Genomic DNA, 13,228 nt, shown 5'->3' with positions numbered 1-13,228 from the left:
CATATGCAAATTAGGCTTTACCTTGCTCCATTGTAAACAGTTGAGCCCAAACCTCCAGGCCACGTCCTCCTTGAACCAGAACACAAGCAATCCGAGACCGAGCAGCACTGTTCTCATTGGAGAAGGGTTATACCTGATTTGCAAATTGCTGGGTCCAAACTCTGGTGGCATAGTGTGCTAAATAACAAAGGACTGGCACGTGGCTCAAGCAATTACCAGTGGCTCTGATTGATTCAAGTATCTCTTCCATCACTTTCTTGTATACCACAATATAAAAGAAACAATTATCTCCCAAGCCTGGGAAATTACCTTTAGCAACTTCAGAGGTAGTAAAATCACTTTTATAAGGGCCTCTTGAATGTCACCCTGCAAAGGAAAAACGAGTTTAAAAAACTCACTGAGATCTTAATCAAAAGGCAGGGCAAATATCAGTGGACATTCCTGACTGACTTACAATGTTAATGGAACAGCAAGCAGAGAATAATTGAAGACGTGAAAAGTAGCTTAATACTGATGCTGCATAAATTGATGGAGAAGCAAACAAATGCAGACCGTGAGAATTCATCTCAAGAAGGGCGAAGGGCAACACATTGGCCTCACACTAGGAAAGGGACACATCAACACGGAGGAGACTGGAAACTCAAATGCGAATTTGATGGAGGGACTAAAAATATCTTTGGTAGCGCCTATTACATATGTAGCACTTCTGAGTGACAGTTTCCTGTGAAGGTTACAATTTCAGCCATTTAGTCACTGCAAATTGTAATTGGGTGGGGGTATTCGATGAGAGAGTAATGCAATTTAAAATTATATCAGAGGCTGAAAGGGAATGTGAGAGCGAGAAGTTCGATTTAAGTACAAGGACTTTGTGACTTGTTCTGTAATTTATGTTAAAAGATATTGTTAATAAAAGGGGAAGACGTTTTAAGTTTAGCACATTTGAGCAGGGGACATGTGGGACGTTCTGTAAAACAACTGGAAACGAGGAGAGCACTAAAAGACATAAAACGGAGTGCAATGATGTATACACAGCAAACACTATATATGAATTCATCTTCTTACACCACCATTCAAGCTATTGTTTCTAAAAGTTAAGGGATTTAATGCCCCCACTAAGTGGTGCAAAGTATGGTACTATGGGCCAGACGTTCAAATCCATTTTACATTTCTTAACAGACCGAATTGCAGTTTCAGGCCATTAAGAAATGCAAAATGGGCTTATCAGATGTACAAAGCCCTTTAGGGAATCACAAATTGTGATTTCTACCGAGTAGAAATCTCAAGTTACGATTCTCAGAATAGGAAATCGCTAAAAGGGATTGATGTACAAAGCATTTACTAAATGCGAATTGGGCATTTAGGAAATGCAGTTACCATTGACTTCAAATCAATGGTAACCTGTGCAATTGTTTTAAAAGTACACCAAAATGCTTTTTTTAAAGTGCAATAGAGCACACGTATGCCTCTTGGGGGTATGTGTGTTCTACATGTGCACCACTATTTTTGGAATGCATTTCGGGGGGGGCTTTTGGCCACAGCCATCCTTGGTTTTGCATTTCTCAAATAGCAATTTCCTAATAGGAAATCGCTATTTGGTTAAGTCAAAACCGGCCCATTGTCACAAATGGCATGGGATTTCTTATTTGAAATTTCCTAATAGCGATTCCTACAAGGTAGGAATTGCTATTAGGAAATCAGTATCTTGGTAAATTGCATTTTGCATTTCCTAAATAGCGATTTCTATGAAGTTGCTATTTAGGAAATGCAAAATTACATCAATGTACATCTGCCCGAATATCTCCCAACAGGACCCAGACATTATATTTTACAAGAAACATATCTCCTGGTACTGAATGAGGCTTAAATCATACCCATGACAATTCTGGGCTTCAGTACACAAACAAACAGTCAGTGTTGCTATCCTTTTTAAACACACTTACAAGGGAGAGGGATTTGATGTTGTGAAAGACAAGGATGGGCATTATCTCTGCATTCAGATACGACTTGAGTATCACAAGCCTGACCATCCTAAATATATATGCCCCTTACTCTTTACAAGACAGTTTCCTGTTCTCAAAACTAGACAAACTGAATGACAGAATGGTGTTTATGATGGGATGGGCATTATAGTGGTCTGAGAACCATGATCATGTAGATCACGAAACTCAGAAACTGGCATGGGAACCTTTGTTCAATGCGTGGAGAGGCTTCAGTTATTAATTTTTTCTTTTTTTATTCCTTTACAGTCATCAATCTTCACGCCTAGATCTTCTCCTTTTACTCTTATGTACATAAATCATATTCTAGCATAGACCTTTTATTTGTAACACAGGGCTACTTGATACCATTCAACATGTAGAACTCTCAGACATTTAAGTCTTTGACCACCTCATGTAGAGATGACATAGAACAATAGGGTGGAGCCACACAATAGCACTGGTTGGAGAATGAACCCTACTCTTTTTAAAGATTCAGTGAACGGATCTGAAATGATTCAGGAACTATTTTCCAAAAATGGGGCAGACAATACCCCTCTAGACATAAGATGGGACGAATTCAAAGCAATAATCAGGGAGACAGTGATTGCAAAAGCAAAAAGACAGGCCGGGAAGCAAAATGCCAATAAGTCAAAATGACAGCAGAACTCTAACAGGCAGAAGCTCAAGATAAACAGCACTCCACCATAGTTACATGGTGCAAAATAAAAGGACCAAGAGGCCAACTAAACCTCATAAGAACAAATGGAGCTGTTTAGAACTGCTAAGACTGGGACAGTGTTTCTGCAAGCAGGGAAACAAAACAGGGGCTCTCAGACAAACTTTAAAAACTAAAAGCACTCAATGAGCGAAAAAGCATATGAGCAGTATTAAAAGGTAGGATGGGACATGGGCAGTGAAAGAAAGTGACAAAAGAGATGCCTTTAAAACTTCTGACGAAGTCGGTACTTGATTCAAAGTTTGATAGATGGCATACTCTGTCATGAACATGATGAATATCCCATCCTCCGTATTACAAGTTACTTACATCCTGTGCCACACGCAATACAGGATATCTGTCATGTTTGTGATAGAGTATCCCATCTTCCAAACTCTTAAGTCAGGCCCATAGTCCTATTCCGACTCAGTCCCTTTACCAACCCCCTCCCCCACCCACCCACCCACCCCCTCGCCACCTGGGTAGAATGATTGAACAGACAAAGCTGAGATAATCAAAGCAGTAATATTAGTGCCATTAAGTAAAAGTCTGAGTGCAAATGGAATACCAGTATGGTTTCATAAGCTGTTTCTGTCGCAGCAAAAAAAAAAAACACTGACAGACCTTTTCAACCACTTTGCCACAAACAGCACTTACCCCCCATCATGAAAGAAGCTGATATCACATTGATCCTGACGCCACTCAGATATTCAGTAGATTGTGCATCTTATCAGCCTAAATTCCTGCTCAACCCAGATATAAAGCCTGGAAGACTGGATGAATTTTCTGGATACCTATCTAGTGGGTGTTGAAGAGGAAAGGAAAGGGTCCGATAACATTTGCCAAATAATACACCTGATCGAAAAAGTGACCAAAAAAGAATAGCACGGTGGTCTTATTCAGTTTAGATGCCAAGTATGTATTTGGCCATGTCACCTGGTCATTCCTTAAGGAGATACAGGTCCGAACTTTATTGGGGCTCAATATGAAAAGATGGATCCTATCTGGATACAAAGCCCCCACTTGCAGGTTTAGAGTCAGCTCAAGCACACAGAGCAATCTGTATTACACTTGGGTACAGGTAAAAGTGCCCCCGTTTCTGCTCCTTTTGCCTCGGCAGTAGAGCCATCAGCTAGGATATGAGGGGCTGAGGAAATAAGTGGGATCCCATTTGGACCAGACAAGCATAAGATATGTTTCTTCAGTGGTTACTGTACTAGAGAAATTTAAAAAAATCTCCAGACTCATTACTAGCAACCTAGCAAAAGAGCTTGTTAAAAAACTGGCCAACTTTAAGAAACTAAATTCTCGAACACCGAAGAAAGTGGAATAAATTATACATTTCCTGACTAGGGAAGAATAACATTTTGAAGATAAATGTACTTTAAAGATTAGTGTACATCTTTTAATCAATGCCAGTACCTTTCTGCTGGGGGACATAGAAAAATTGCAAAAGAGAATAATCAACTTCATGTGGGTAGGAGATAGGGCATGTATAAACAAAAATTGTGATGATTTTTAGAGAGAAAGGAAGCTTAGCATGTCTTAATGTTGTGTAATATTACTATGCAGTCCACCTCCAGTAACTGGTCAATAACCCACCAGAGAATCAGATACAGGCTGGCGGTCTTTTTTTTTGTATTATGACCATGGCGGTTACCGCCATGGTCATCCGCTGCTTCTCCGTTCTGCCCGCCAGGGCGGAGACGACCGCCGGGCTGGGGACCTGGGTCTCCAGCCCGACGTCCATCACTATACCGCCGGCGGTATTTTGACCCGGCTTACCGCCGCGGTTTTCCAGCGGTCTGAACCGCCATGAAAACCATGGCGATAAGCACTATCAGTGCCAGGGAATTCCTTCCCTGGCACTGATAGGGGTCTCCCCCACCCCCACCCCTACTCCCTCCCCTACCCCCCCCACCACCTCTGCCACCCCTCAAAGGTGGCAGGGCCCCCCTCCCCACCCCGACCCCCAACATCACTTCACCCATACCCACACGACACGCACGCAGGCACCACCTACATACTTACACGCACACACGCCGACATACATGCCTACATCCACACACAGTCATACACGCACACCCACATTCAAACATACACGCACACATCCATACAGACATACCCACAGACATACACGCACTCACACACCCCCTCTACATACACACACGCACACCCCCATGCACCCCCACAACACCCTCCCACCCTTCACGGACGATCGACTTACCTGGTCCGCCGATCCTTCGGGAGGGGACGGGAGCCATGGGAGCAGCTCCGCCGACACCACACCGCCAACAGAACACCGCCACGGTGAAGCACAGGATGTGATTCGCTGGGCGGTGTTCTGTTGGCGTGGCGGTGGAGGTGGAGCAACCTCCACTTCCCCGCCTCCCGCCAATATGGCTGTTGGTGGCTCTCCGTCGGAACAAGTACGGCGGGCTGCCAATGGTCATAATACCCCGAGCGGAAGACCGCCACCACTGGCGGTCTTCAGCACGGCGGTACCTCGGCGGTCTTGCGAAAAGACCGCCGAGGTCGTAATGACCCCCTAATTGTCTCCAATATATTCAATTACAACTCTGGTCTCTGCTATTCTCCGAACAAACAGGCAGCCACCATGGAACTAACCCCGTAGAAAAACTTGTCAGGATGCATTTAGGCTCCATGGGTACATTTTCAGTTCTTAATGAACTTCTGGGAGAAAGAGGCAACATTCAGAGATGGCGATACCAAACAGCCTGGGAAAGACCTCCCCAGACGGAAATAACAGGAATGGGAAGAGGTGTGGAGATCTATCTCCAAACACATTTTGGAAGGTTAACTATAAAATACTGTGCCAGTGAGATCTTGTGCCTGAGAAATTGCTCCATGTGTACCCAAAAGCCCAGAATGTCTGCTGGGTATGTGGAGTAAGTGTGGGGAACATGCTAGAATTTGGTGGGATTGCCCAAAATTGGCTATCTTTTGCAAGGAAATTCTTCACTACATAAAAGAAGGCTCAAGTTATCTAGTGGCCCAAGACCACAGTATAATTCTATTGGTTGGGAAGCTTCATAAACCACATCCATATTATGCACAGGTCCTCATTATACACATGACATTCTTCCATCAAAAGGTAGGGCGACATTGAGTCTGATTGCAAAGCAGTGGAAGAAAAAGTCCCGTTCCCTAACCTAACTCAGTTGTTTCTCAAACTCTGGCAATTTCTTGTTACTGGAAAGCTAGCCTTTGATTTTTAGGCAAGAAGAAAAAATGTTTGTGAAAACGTGATCTGTGTTACTTGACTACCAGCAAAGGATTGAATTGTTGTGTTATGTGCCAATAAGATGGACAACACTCCAATTACTTGAAGACTAAAACTGTAATGCACAAGGATATTTTTGATGAATGCATACAAGTAAGACTACTTGATATACTAAATATATTACTTGCCCTCACAGGGCTATTAATGCCACAGTAATTTGTATTAGAGTGTTTTTTCATCGTTATGACAATGTTATGTACAATCTCAAAAACCTGTATCAGCCACCATGGAAATATAGTTCTTGTCACTATAACTTCAATAAAAGACAAAGATTAGAAAAAGAGAACAGCAGCCATAAGCCTCAAGTTTTGATTTAGTGTTGTGCTTTATTTAAAGCTTTTAACAGACCAGCTCTTCAAGCATGGCATTACATGCTAATTTATATGAAGGCCAAGATCCGATCATTTAAGATGACCTCATTTTCAGTCATAAGTGTTTTGTTCACAAACATCAAATTTTCTGTTTGGTACCAATCCCGAAAGATTATACGTTAATTGAACCTCTATATTATTCAGTACTACCTCGCTTATCACTGCATTTGATATGGTTGTAATGTTTTTACAGTATTTATGATTGCTTTTCCCAGATTCCAAATTTTGTCCCAAGTTCTTCAGGTAGGCCTATCCACGTCATGTTCTGCTTTTGTTCTCTGAATTCTGTGGGATATTGTTTGTTAATTAATTTAAATTATTTTCTCTAAACCAGAGTAAGGAGTTTCCGGTTAGCATGCCTGTAAAAAGTAGCACTTTCATTGGTAGTAGCTACCGACTCAGCAACACATATTGAAAGTTCAGTAGTTTTTAGTAGATTGAATAAAAGTTTTTGGATATAGGGGAACTTGCATTGTCCAGCCAGATCATCAGGACTCAGTTCTGATCATAAATGGACAGTTTCTCCAGAAAGTTATGACTTACAAAACAATATATTGGGGTAAGCCTGGAGTAGCTCACAATTATGAATTCTGAAACTTTTGGCAGTGAGTCCCATCTCAGTTTTAATATAGCATTTGGCTATCTCGGGGATAGCATCCATTATCCCTCATCTCTGCACTCTTTCTTTCGCTCTACCTAAAGCACTTGTGAGAGATGTGGATTGGGTCAAGAGGGAACCATATGCATGCTGGGCTTACAGTTTGCTTTTAAGTTGCCTGCTACAGTGCCAATAAAGACCTTCCATCAGACAAACGAAATGGGGCAAAAGGCTCCGATTGCAGAGGTCACTTTTAAGCGTGAACTGTGCTACTGTAAATCACACTAGTGGTTTTCCAGAACGTTTTTGCATGTGTCTGAATCTTCTCATTTTGAACACACTGTGATTAGCATGTATGCAATAGGTTTGCTGATATCCATCATATTTTTCCACCCAGCTTCAGCAGGTAACAGATTCAATTTTCCAGGGTGTTGTGGACCTCTCTATACCTCTCACTTGTTTTAATTCCCCCAGACATATCACAGACCGTCAGTGATTACACTTTGTTAATTCTAGTGGTCTAGCAGTTTTTGGTATGACCCTTTCTAGCTTGGTTCGTGGTACAGCTACACCTGATTCCTGATTATCCTACTTTACTTGTGGAAAGCAAGGCGTTTTTGCATCCTTTGCTACTGGATAGTCCACTTTGCCTGTCAGGTGACCTGATTTCTGTGATTTCTTTGGAGCTTGCAGTACATTTGCTTGACTGTTCTCCATTTATTTTAGGAAATAGTCTCATGGAACCACAGTCTTTTTCAGACGGATCCCAATGATTTGACTTATGCTCTAGAAAGGCTCTGAATCTCATTTTAGCTTTCTGTGTGGACATTGAAAATGTGCTCTACAGTATTTAGAATGAGAGTATTTTCATAGGATGGTTAATAGTCATTTTCCATTCGTTTACTATCATATCACTGGGTGATGGTGCAACACTGGTGGTTTGGGGTTTTTAAACAATTTACAATTACACAGATATTGGGACCTCTGGAACATTGAGTTTCTCTTCCTTTGAATTGCTTCTGTTCCAGTGAAGCCCTCTCAACCAAGCCTTTGGCACTGATGGCCCTAGTAGCTTACAATAAATTGCAGACCCTTTGAAAACTATTACAAAGACCACGGGGCAGCTGTGGGGTTTAAAGTTTTTGGCATTAAGAGCCACGCTTATCTGGTTATTGGCTAACTTTCTTATCTAGTTGCAGAAAGTATTGCTGTGCCTCTTCGAATGTGTCAACAACACAAGCAAAGCACTTGTTCCTTAAAACACTGACAAATACATTATTCACTGCTGTTTTGCAATATCTGTTTAAACTGCTGTTTTGGCTGGTGAATTTGAGCCTTGGAGCAGTTTTGTATTAAAAATTCTTTGTTTGGGGCATGTTCACAGGGGTTCTAAAAAATCTAATTGGGCATTCTCTTCCATATTCAACAGGGTTCACTAAAAGAAAGTTAATGCACTTATGCTACTGCTGATGTTGGGGAATGTTTTGTGGCTTTAAACACAGATCTCATTGAAGCCTATCAAGATCTCTTGGAGTAACTACCAAGAGATCATGAAGGAAATGGCATACACTAAGAAAAACACCCTTAGTTTTATTTTCAGTATGAAACTTATGCTTCCGAATTCTCAGTCTGTTGTATTTTGTCTTCTCTTGTAGCTGAAAGGCATCTTCTCAACGAAATTGAGTCAGTTGGTAGGAACCTGCTAGTTTCTCCTCGTTTTGATTCTACTTGCTGGGTCTAGAGACTCCTGATCATTGCGTTTCTTCCAGCTTTCGTCATCAGGCATCATTCATCATAAGAGGAGTTGTTCTCTAGCCATGTCGTCAGAGAGAGAGAGACAAAACAAGAATGAGATGATAACAGCAGTGATTACAGGACACTGACACAGACCGAGAAACCCAACATATTCTCTTCTGCTGTTGTGCAGATAAATTAAAGAGATAGTACAACTTAATCTGTGTCATTGCGTTCATAACATTCTGCGTCCTTTACTGCAAAAAATACATCATTTTGCTTCTAAACCAGGCCTATGAATGTGTATTCCTGATACATTCAAGCTGTCTGATTGGGTATTCTGACAGCAGAAAAAGCACTACTCTTTTGATTGGTGCATACAGTATTTGCAGTGCCACAGTAGAGGTCACCTTCCTTAACTTCGATGGATTGAGCAAGCAAAAAGGCTTTGGTAAGTAAGCTGATTGGTTTGCTCTTGAAAGCACAGCAACAGGCTAAAGTGGCTTGGCAAGGGGAATAGGAAACATTGTTGGGCAGGTGCATGAAATTTGTGGCTGCCACATAGTGTTCTGCCTTTGGCAGAAACTTTCGGGAGAATCTCAACTAGTGAGTAGGAAGTTTCATGTTCAAGGGAACAATGTGTGAATGGTAAATATTTTTACTTTTCTTGCAGTACTGCAGGTGCTATGGATACATCACTGGGAGAAATCCACCTTACCATCTACGTCCTTCCTGAGAAGAAGCTGGTGGTCGTGGTTCATGCCTGCAGGTGACACACCAGTCCACACGCAATTGTGCACACAAACATCTGTAACTGCACTCAACCCCTAATACAATGCCATGTGCGCTTTTGTTTGAAGCCATGTGTGTTTTGAATGCCCTTTGAAACTCCCTTGTTTTGATTGGAGTGTTGTAGTTATAGCCTTGCATAGGGATGGCAACTTTTTTCCACACCACTATCTCTAAAACCTTTAAATGACAGGCCAAGGCGGAAGGAAATTTAGAGGTTGGTGAAGAGTTATTCTCTAAATCAATTCAATTCTTAACTTCATGGGGTGGCAAGTAATCATCTATAGAAAGTCAGTGGGCCTTTGTTTTATTATTTAGTCCTTGGTATCTTTTTTAGAGGGGATGCTTCTAAAGGGGGTAATAGAGGAAATCCACCAGAGTATTGTGATGTAGGATATGTTTGATGCTTTCAAAACTGTTTCCCTTTTTCCCGAGTTAGTCTGAATCATCACCTTCTTTGATTAGCTTCACTGCGTCGGTAACGATAACTGACTCCAGCCACCTCTAGCCTTAGAAACTTGTGTTCTGTACTTCCAAAACTATTTTTGTGCCACATGAAGCTCCACAAAGGACTGTATATATACATATAGACATGCTGTCCTACTCCCTGTCTATCCTTCCCCATTGCTTTATTTTCACTTATTTTTTTTTTTCCATGGTCAATCAGTTCCCTATGATCCCTCGCTCTATTTCATCTTTTTTATTTTTTTGTCCGGTTTTGCTCAGGAATCTGAAGTTGCCTTCCAAAGAACTCCCTGATCCTTATGTGTCTATGGTTTTACAACCAGACAAAAACCGTGTAACCAAGAGGAAAACAGCAGTTAAGAAGAAAACGCTGAACCCTGAGTACAAGGAAAAGTAAGTATTGATTATAGAGAGCAGAAATGGTGAAGCCCTCCGCGTGGGCTTAAAAACTTTGGACACAGGGATCCACATAGATCTGAAGACTGTTGAAGTGGTTATATTGGGAACAGACATTTACATTCAGTGTGTGCTCTTTGTTGTCAGAGGTAGGTGTGCATCAGAAAGTAGTTAATGAGACGTATTCATGATGCAGAAATTCACAATGGGGTGTAAAGGTAGAATTCTGATGTGCCCAGTGGAAAATTTGCAACTGACATTTGACAGAAGATCATGATCAAGATCACATAAAGATAATTTGAATTGGTGTCATGCCTCAGTGAGATTTTAGATGCCAGCAAACTGTCTTAAGTATGTAATCCACTTTATGGAGAAGTAGGTCTAAGAATTCCACAGGCACATTGCGACAACTAATCGAGGACTCAGTTGAAAAATCACACAGTACCCCATTTCCATTCACTCCCCAAAAAGTCTTACCCACAGCAACTCTCTGGCAGTCATGTCAGACAATGAGAATGGCAAAACTCTGTCTGCCTCAGGTATCAGGCATTAAATCAGGCATTAAATCATGCTTGGAATAATGCCTCACTGTGATTGTGAAAATCCTGTGTGTGCCTTTTAGAACAGTGGTATTAAAAGTGCCATTGAATGTATCAGTCTACCTACTTTATTTTTGCTTTCCAGCTCCAGTCAATAAGGTGGATAGGCCTTTAGCGTCATTCTCAGGGGCCAATATCAGTTGCTTTCATTGTATTCAAAGTATAAATCCAACATGGAAGAAAATTAGAAGCTTAAGAGTCTTAAACATCACACTACAGATAGGATGTTTCTAATTTTGGGGATTCTTGTGGGTCACCGAGGCCTTTGTTCCTGTCAATGATAAATGCAAACTTAACTAATTAACAATTTTCCTTTGAGCTGATAAGCCCTATGTCATTAATTGCAGTTTGATTGAATGCCAGATTTGATATTTGAATGGAATATGCGTTTTGTTTTCATTTTGGGATATTCCTGTGAGTCGAGCAGCATTCCCAAAAACGTTTCTTTAAAAATAAAAAAAATGAGAACTTAAATATTTTAAAAATCAAAAACAAGTTAAGAACAGCACATTTTATCCTATTTATTTATTTGTTTATTTAGTTTCACTCACAGTCATCATCTAGAGGCTGCACTGTGAATTGGGTTCTACTCCTGTACAGCCCCCCTTCAATGCCAAGGTGTCGCCTCCAATTCATATTTCAGCTCGACCCGAAAAGTCCAAGTTTAATTCGAATTAAGAAATAGGCAGCAATTTGGTTCTATAAATGCTCTTTATTATTTAGAATTGGTACACACTGGAAGTTCAGTCCATTCATTCATAGCAACCCTTCATGTCTGCAGTCATCCTAAGTTGCATCTTCTTATAGTACTATCATAAAGTTATCATGGTGCGTGACAAGAGGGCAATAGAGCATGTCCTGGGTTGTCATCAAAAGGACTATGATCAAGATATTTTCTTTTCCAAGGAAAACCTCCAGCTGAGCCTTGAGATTAGCCTATATTTGAGAGTTGCCAACAGATTCTTCCTTGAAGTTGAGTTCATGGTGGTGGAATTTCAGAGTAGTATGCTTTCCAATTCCAAGACAGTTTATCTGTGCATCAGAGACCTTACAGATGCCTGCTTCCACGTTCCAGTTGGATTGTAGCTCAGTAGGTACATGAACCATTTACCTGGACATAGTTCTACCAGTTCAAAGCTTTGTCTTTCCTGAAAGTCTTCACCAACTTCAAGGCTGTGGTAACTGCTTGCCCCAGGAAACCAGGCATGTCTTATGTCCTTTTCTGGACAACAGGCTGATAAGATCAAACATACTCAAAAAAGACACATAGGAGTTTTCAGAACTAGTGCAGATATTCCATAGCAGGTAAATTCATCACCAGTCACACTGACTAGAATACAGAAAGCATCTCCATTGGAAGAGCAATTATCTCTTATTCAGATGAGACAGCTTCTCCTGATGCGTCATAATGTAGATCCTATTTTGACAGCAAAACAGTACAGCCAATGCTAGGTTCCATGACTTTAGGGTATTCCTTATTTCCCTCTGACTGAATAAGCGTACACATTCTAAAAGACTTGTGGGTAACCTATGGCATCAAGCCTCGAAGACTGTCAAGACAAGATTGTGATTGCATAGAAGCCCATCATTTTTTGACCTGGTGGTATAACAGAATTCACAATATGTAAGAAAATACCTGGTGAGCCAATTTGAGCAATGGCAGAGTAAAATGTATTTGTTGCCAGCATTATGTGACATTGTTGACACTCAAAATTCCATTCAAGGAGTGAGTCCTGCCTAAAGTCCCTTTCCTGCTCAGGTTTCCAATACATTGAAGTTGAAGATGTGCTTTAGGTGCAAGAAGGGCAAGTGGTACTTGGCCCCATCCCACTACTAGAAAACAGGTGAGAAGATACCAGGAGGTTAATCAAGAGATCATACCCCACAAGCTTCCTCTGACTCTGATCTGGTCCTTCAATTAATCCCCGTGCACCTCGAATTCCCTGCCCGTCGTCCACCCACAGTAAATGTTTGCCTTCAAGGAAGCCATGCTGCAGCTCTTTTTGATGGTTACGTCTCCCTCTGGCACACCTTTGGGTCCCACAGAGCCATGAACAGCTTCAGGTTTAGTTCCGCCAGCAAGCCCACCATCAATGCCAAATGACCCCTTGCAATCTGTTCCCGGACACGTTCTGATGCCTGTTCATAGTTCCACTATGGCCCCAGGGTCCACAGCAGTTCTTTCTGTACAGATGCTGGCGCTTGCCCAGGACCTGACTCCAACTCCGAGCCAGTGATGCAATACGAGTTAACAAAAGTCCAATCAGTCAGTTGCCAT

At 41.5% G+C, this 13,228-nt stretch overlaps 1 protein-coding gene across 3 annotated transcripts in view; it reads left to right on the top strand.

The window, feature by feature from the left end:
* Nucleotides 1–13,228, top strand: part of ESYT1 (extended synaptotagmin 1) — a 420,895-nt gene that overhangs the window by 348,367 nt on the left and 59,300 nt on the right. For 2 of the 3 annotated variants that reach the window (XM_069230578.1, XM_069230579.1), the window contains exons 27-28: nt 9,375–9,470; nt 10,217–10,348. In XM_069230578.1, the coding sequence (XP_069086679.1) occupies nt 9,375–9,470; nt 10,217–10,348 (228 nt within the window). Of the gene's footprint in view, nt 1–8,622; nt 8,922–9,374; nt 9,471–10,216; nt 10,349–13,228 lie in introns of those variants that run through there. The other variant, XM_069230580.1, reaches the window with a different exon arrangement.

The sequence above is a fragment of the Pleurodeles waltl genome, chromosome 4_2 (assembly GCF_031143425.1).
Source record: "Pleurodeles waltl isolate 20211129_DDA chromosome 4_2, aPleWal1.hap1.20221129, whole genome shotgun sequence".
Lineage (NCBI taxonomy): Eukaryota > Metazoa > Chordata > Amphibia > Caudata > Salamandridae > Pleurodeles > Pleurodeles waltl.
The sequence above is the reverse complement of the archived record's forward strand: the minus strand, read 5'-3'. Positions and strand labels throughout refer to the sequence as shown.